Source organism: Plectropomus leopardus, chromosome 3, assembly GCF_008729295.1.
Source record: "Plectropomus leopardus isolate mb chromosome 3, YSFRI_Pleo_2.0, whole genome shotgun sequence".
NCBI lineage: Eukaryota > Metazoa > Chordata > Actinopteri > Perciformes > Serranidae > Plectropomus > Plectropomus leopardus.
In genome coordinates this window covers 37,536,874-37,543,485 of record NC_056465.1, presented here as the reverse complement: position 1 = coordinate 37,543,485, position 6,612 = coordinate 37,536,874, and the positions used below count along the sequence as shown (strand labels likewise).

The 6,612-nt window shown below is 39.2% G+C and overlaps 1 protein-coding gene across 3 annotated transcripts; it reads right to left on the bottom strand.

Annotated features, from left to right (window-relative positions):
* Positions 1-1,665: 1,665 nt before the first annotated feature.
* LOC121941071 (zinc transporter ZIP3-like) lies at positions 1,666-5,766 on the bottom strand. 3 transcript variants are annotated; one of them, XM_042483788.1, is made up of 3 exons: positions 5,599-5,766; positions 3,526-3,840; positions 1,666-3,179 (listed from the first exon to the last, which is right to left on the bottom strand). In XM_042483788.1, exons 2-3 carry the CDS (start codon positions 3,730-3,732, stop codon positions 2,433-2,435), a joined length of 954 nt encoding a protein of 317 aa, XP_042339722.1. In that variant the 5' UTR covers positions 3,733-3,840; positions 5,599-5,766; the 3' UTR covers positions 1,666-2,432. The 3 variants fall into 3 exon arrangements, with proteins under 3 accessions (XP_042339722.1, XP_042339720.1, XP_042339721.1); XM_042483786.1 differs by having other exon boundaries at positions 3,526-3,837; XM_042483787.1 differs by lacking the exon at positions 5,599-5,766 and having other exon boundaries at positions 3,526-4,103.
* Positions 5,767-6,612: the final 846 nt, after the last annotated feature.

The window sequence follows — 6,612 nt, the reverse complement described above, 5'->3', positions numbered from 1 at the left end:
GAGTTCAGTCGACTCGTCTTCGGTCTAGTCTTCACTGAAATGTCAAACGTCTCTCACAGCAAACGTCATGGCGAGCAGCAACATCTGAGGGAGAAACACGAGTCAGCCAACAAAATAAAAAAATGGAGATGAAACTAAAAAAGTGATCTGAAGCTTTTGGAGAATAAAAATATCAGACTTACTTCATGAGGACGCTGATCTGTCTCTGCTGCTGTTTACAGCAAATCAATCATTCACTCTGATAATAATCTGTTTAATTTAACCAACACGACACAAATCTGCATAAATACAAAACTGAACAAAATATAAACACACAACAATGAAAAGATCAGAAAAATAAAGATTACACAGAAAGATTATGTTTGTCCAGTTTCTTTGAAAAGGCTCCAGTGTGGTAATTTCAAACAGAGACACAGCAGGTGAATCAGCATTATCATCATTATTATTAATAAGAAGAAACACTAACTTTCACACGAGCCTGAAAGATTTCGGATATATTTAACTCATCTCCGTCTGACGGAAAGTAACGAAGTTCAGTCACTGAGTTTTGTTTTTTGGTTTTGTTTTGTTGCTTGTTGGTGGTTTGTGGTGTGTTAATAACATTGTATTGTTTTAATGTTATAAATATATAAATATTTTTTAATCAAAAATTAAAAAGTAACTAAGTACACTTACACAAGTACTGCACTCAAGTACAATTTTGATTTAGGAACTTTAATTTTCTGTGTGACTCCTCAGAGGGAAATATTCTACTTTTAGCTGCACTACATTTATTTATTTCCTTTCATTACTTTACAAATTAAGATTATTTATAGAAAATATAATCAGTAATAAACGATTATGAATAATTACAGATTAATCTACCAACAGGATATAAAAGCAGCAACATTAAAGCTCAGTTTGAGGATCAGTGTAAATGATTATTTCTCTATATTTAACTTAGCTTAGCTTCTTTCTGCATTTTAAACAACTTCAAACGTCACGTTTAATAAATATAAATTCCTACAACGTGGAGCTCAGTTAAGATCATTTTCTAAACTTATATTTTCAGGTTTGTAAAGAAATATGTCAAAGTTCAACTGAAAACTTATTTATTATTTTAACTCAAAAATAATGTTTTATAAAATGTATTTTAACCGTTTTTTATTTAAAAGGAAAAAGGGTCTTCAGGGTAAACTACAGGGAGCTTTAAACCGCCGCGTGTTCTGATTTTCACCACCTGTACACTTGAAACCACGCCCATCAGTGATGTCACGGCGCCCTGAAGCACACCTGCACATCACGCAGCCAGGTGAGGAGTCAAACCCCCTTTAACCCTTTAACACCTGGATCAACATCAGTTTTCTTGCCTCCTTTGACAAGTGTTTTTAAACCTCAGAAATTGAGTTTGATTTCTTTTAAAAAAGGCAATTAGCAACTTGACATAAAATGTCCTGTAAACTGCAAGAAGTTATTAAAAAGAAAATTACCTGAAAATTACTTTAAAAAAAAAAAAGAGAGACAGACTTATTAGAAAATTATTCAAACACTTGGAGAAATTTCCCAAAAAATAGTTTTATAAATATTACAATTAATCATTATTTAAAATTATGTGACAGAAAAACATAGATATAATATATTATTGTTATGTCTATTTATTATTTTTATCTTATCACTTTTTTTGGGTCATTTCCTGTTTTTACTTTTTTCTCTAATTTTCACGTTTTATATGTATTCACAGTTTATATTTTTGCACAGTCGATTCTTAAATGATTATTTCTGTTAATTCATTTATTTGTTTTTGTATTAACCTCCTTTTATATGTTTACACACAGATGAAAACATTTGTTTTGAATGTTTTTAGCGTCTTGAGCCGGATGCTAATATCCTCTGTTCTTCTGTGAGCCTGTCTGGAAAAAACCTCAATGACATTAAATTCATCTTTTTGTGAATGTTTACTAATATCTTGCTAATATTTGGGTCATTTTCCTCAAAACTCTTTGCCTTCATGTCGTTTTTTTTTTTTTTTTTTTTTTTTTTTTAAGAAATCAAGACAATTTGCTCCAGCTTCAAAGGGTTAAAGGCAGAATGAGAGATTTTCCTAAAAAGACAAAACAAACCAACCTTCAGACTCCCACAGAGGTCGTATCTCTCGCCAAACGCCTCTGCTGTCTCTGAGTTGAGAACGCGGGGTTAAACTTTTAACGCTGCGTTCATAACATCCTCTCATTCTGCCTTTAACTTTCACTTCCTGTTTGAACAGCTGCTCCAGATGTTTACGCCTCTCACAGCTGGACACCGCCGCCTTCTGGAGTTATTGTTTCCTTTGGTACTGCTGTTTGTGTCCGAGCGCTTCCTGTGTGTGTGTCCGAGCGCTTCCTGTGTGTGTGTCCGAGCACTTCCTGTGTGTGTGTCCGAGCACTTCCTGTGTGTGTCCGAGCACTTCCTGTGTGTCACCACTTGATGAAGACGAGTGCGGCGAGTGCGGCGTAGCCCAGAATGAGGAAGAGCACTTTGAGCAGCCGGTCCTGTTTGTCGTCCAGCTCTCGGGACAGAATCTCGAAGAAGGTGACAAACAGGAAGGTGCCGGCGGCGAGCCCCTGCAGCACCACCGACACCACGCTGCCCGCCAGTGTCTGCGCCGACTCGATGCCCATCCCCACCACCATCCCCAGCGGGATCATCAGGCTCACCGTGACACCCAGCTTGGCGGCGTCCTTCATGCCGAGTGACGCCTTGGCCACGCTCACACCAAGAGCCACGGCGGCCAGCGTCTCGTGCACGGCCACGCCCAGGAAGAGGCCGCCCAGCTTGGCGCCGTCCTCCTGCAGGCCGAGCGCCAGGCCCTCGAACACGGAGTGCGCCGACAGAGCCAGCACCAGGCTGGCCAGCCGCAGAGGCCCCGCCCCTGCCAGCTCTGCGGGGCTGAAGTGTCCGTGGTGGTGTCCGTGCGAGCGGTGACTGCCGCCGCCCGGTGAGCCCCGAGCCGAGGAGATGAAGGGCGTGTCGTACTCGGAGTCGCTGCCGGCCTCGGAGCCGCCGGCGTTGAAGGTCTCCAGGTCGATGAAGGACGGCTTCTCCTTCCTGAAGGTGAGCACGGCCTGCTCCACGAACACGGTGAGGAAGAAGCCCAGCATCATCATCGTCTCCGCCAGCGGGTAGTCGCTGCTGATCTTCAGCTGCGTGAACACGTCGCCCACCTGAGGAGAGACGACACACCGAGGATCAGCAGCCCACCTGACACCGCGGCCGGGCGACACAAACTTTTCTGAGTGTTTTCTTACCTGTAACTAGTCTGATTTTTATTTTTTTAATTATTATTCTTCATTTTTCTGGACAGACGTTTATAACACAGAACACACACCATCACAGGCAGTTTAATTTCGCCTACTGTTCAAACGTTTCAAAATTTAAAAACATTTTAGGAGATAAAATGTACTTATAAAAGCTCTGTAAAATATTTCAGGAGACTTGAGAGAAAAACAGAACAGCCGAACTTTATACACGAGATAAATTAGATTTTCGGCAGCGACGTTGATACGGTACCTTGTCTCTGACGGCGGGCAGCAGAGCATTGAAGCATGTTGCGAGGAACACACCTCCACCGAAGGAGTTGCACAGCGACAGCGCCCTTCGGTATCTGTGCGCCTTGTCGTAGTCGACCAGCAGGAGGCGCACTGGGACCAGTACGCCCGCCAGCATGAGGCCAAAAAGTCCCAGCAGGCCGAGCAGCTTGGCCACCAGGATCTCCATCCTGCAGCTCAGACACTACAGCCTCATCTCACACACACACACACACACAACTCCGCTCTGTTGCTGCCGGACTCTACTGGTGCTGCTGGGACATCTCTACTGGGTCTACTGGGACAGACAGACACACTGTGAGTGTGAGACGTGATGCACGGGGAAGTATAATACGCAGAATAAACCAGTTTGCCCAGATTCTTCAGCTGAGGATCAGTTTCCCGCAGAGCGAAACTCGAGGAGACACATAAAACTCTCCATTAAAAACGGTCTAAAGGTTCAACGTGGCCAAACCCAGTACTTTCACCACAGAGCTGTACTTCAGTACATTTTGAGGTACTTGTACTTTCTACTTTTCATCCACGTCAGGAGGAAATATCACATTTTTCACTACACAGCCTGTATTTAACCCTTTGAAATCTGAGCAAAATGTTTTTCTTGTAAAAAATCATGGGAAGAAAATACCAAAAATAACATTGCCAAAATGTTTTAATGTAAATACAAAATCATAATGTTTTCTAAAGATCATCTGAGATCATCTGTCCCTCCCCTGAGCCAAAATATTAAACATGCGTCCCTTCCTGGAGTAAAGCTCCAAAATGATATGACATGACTGCCTCATCAACCCCTATTAATCACAAAACATTATCAACAGAATAACCAGTAATCAGCATTAAGTCAGCTGCAGCCCTTATTTAGACTATTAATCAATTATCAACACACGAAAACCGTCTTCCTTCAAAATTACACTTTTGTTTTATTTTTGAAGAAAGCATGTCTGCTTTGTGTTTTTCACCAAAGTCACCCAATTTTTCACAGTAAATATTTTTCTAAATATCATCCAAAAAGTTTTAAAGAACAAAAATTAATAAAAAAATAAATAAATAATGAAAATCGCAAAAATAGAATTTTAAAAAATCTCCACAAAATTATTAGGACAAAAACAAAACAAACACAAAAAATTTAAATTAAAAAACAAAAAAACAAAAAAAACAAAAAACAAAACATGCATTCCGAGCCTGTGGGCTCAGGGGTTTGGAAGTTACGTTTTAATTAAAATTGGTGGCGAATAAAATCAAAATATAGTCATTTAAAGATGCACGCGCCTAAAAATAAAAACAGAGCTTAAAAAATGCTATGCACCTGCCCCAACACCTCTTAATAAATGACGAACAGTCCCTCATTTGACTCTGTAGAGTTTTAGAGTCCTGACACTAAACGTTTTTAACAATCCTGCAGCTTTTCAGTGTTATGATACATCCGGGGTCACAGCGGCTTCAAACTTCCCGGTGTGACGTCACCGCCGCGCTCACAAACACGGTTTCCCTCCATCTTTATTAACTTTAAATTACACAGCTACATGAAATGAACGTTAAACATCCTCTCCGCTGAGATAAACTCGTTATTCAGTTGCTTGTTTGTCCGTTTTTGACAGTTTATTTTTAACCGTTTGTTTGTATTTCACTTCAGGTGATTTTACGGCTTCCTGTGAGGAACTTCAAAATAAAACCCTGCCGCGCTCACACACCGTAATAAAGCTGTTTAAATGTCTCTCTTTCTTCAGTCTTCGTGATGACATTATTAAACACTACAAAGACACGTATTCAGTAATTCCAACACATCTTACTCGGTTATTTTGGAGTAAAACTCGAGTATTTCCGCTCGCGCTGATGCTAACAGCAGTTAGCTTCACGGAGCGGCTAACAGGAGTTAGCTGCCGTTAGCATCGGTGGCTAATGAGGAGCTAACGCTTCAAACTGCGGCTATAAAAGGCGGCAACTGTTTGTATTTAAGTGTTTGACAGTAGAACAGAAACCTCAGCTCAACAACGACACATTAAACCACCAAAACATGAGGCAGCGTCTCCGTGTTTACCTGTCCGGCCCTCCGTCTCCTCCGCGGCAGGTGTACCGAGGCGATGGACGGACTTCCGCCTTTACGTCACGACCCTCCTGAGCGCTGAGTGGTCGAAATACTAATGACGTAAGCGAGGGACAGAACACAGTCAGAAAAAAAATATTATATGACAATAAAATAAAATAAAACAAAATAAAAAGAAAACAAATAAAAAAATATACATGCATATATAAATAATAAAAGTAAAAAATGTCTAAAAATAAACACAAACTACAAAATAAATAAATACCTGCATAAATAAATATATACATAAATAAAACTACCAGAAAAAATGAATTAAAAAAGTCAGAAGTAATAAATTAAGCAAAAGTAAAAAATATTCCAAATAAATAAATATAACAGGAAAAAACAGTCATAGGATACAGCCCTGCAACTTACTTCTGCAAACACTGCTGAATTAATTACTTTGAAAACAGTAAGCAGAAATTAATCTGGACTTACTATTAAAATACATATTTTGTCATCAATAAGATTAGTGAATTATTATTTTATAAGTACTATGTATCTGTAAAATTTAATCAAATTTTTTCCTCTTATTCTAATTTGTTCTTTTGGCATGACATACTATAGTTGTACATTTTTACGCCTTCAAAATTCAAAATTAAGGATTAGAGAGGAGGAAATCAGTTTTTACAGGTGAGCTCATCAAAACACAACATCAAACCGAAGAAAAAGAAAAAAAAAAAGTTCACCTTCCCGACTTGATTGCCCCTTAAAGATTAGAGCCAAAGTCCAAAAGAAGGAAGTTTTTGCATTTTTGTACTTTTTTTGTTGTTGTTGTTGATCTGATTACAGATTCATGTAATGAGTCTAAACTAAGAGAACTAAATTTTAAAAATTAAAATGTTTATTAAAAAGTTTTCTCCAGCTTGTGCTTTCTGCGTGAAATAGTGTAGTTTTAAATTTTTATACTTCAAAAGATCCAAGTTTGCGAAAATATGAAGAGAAAATTCCCTTAAACTGAATTAATCA

What these genes read in the sequence shown, in the direction of transcription:
- LOC121941071 (XM_042483788.1), bottom strand. Translation starts at nt 3,732, where the DNA reads ATGGAGATCCTGGTGGCCAAGCTGCTCGGCCTGCTGGGACTTTTTGGC. An exon ending in TGCCCGCCGTCAGAGACAAG is followed by an intron (nt 3,180 to 3,525) that starts GTACCGTATCAA and finishes GTCTCTCCTCAG; the next exon opens with GTGGGCGACGTGTTCACGCA.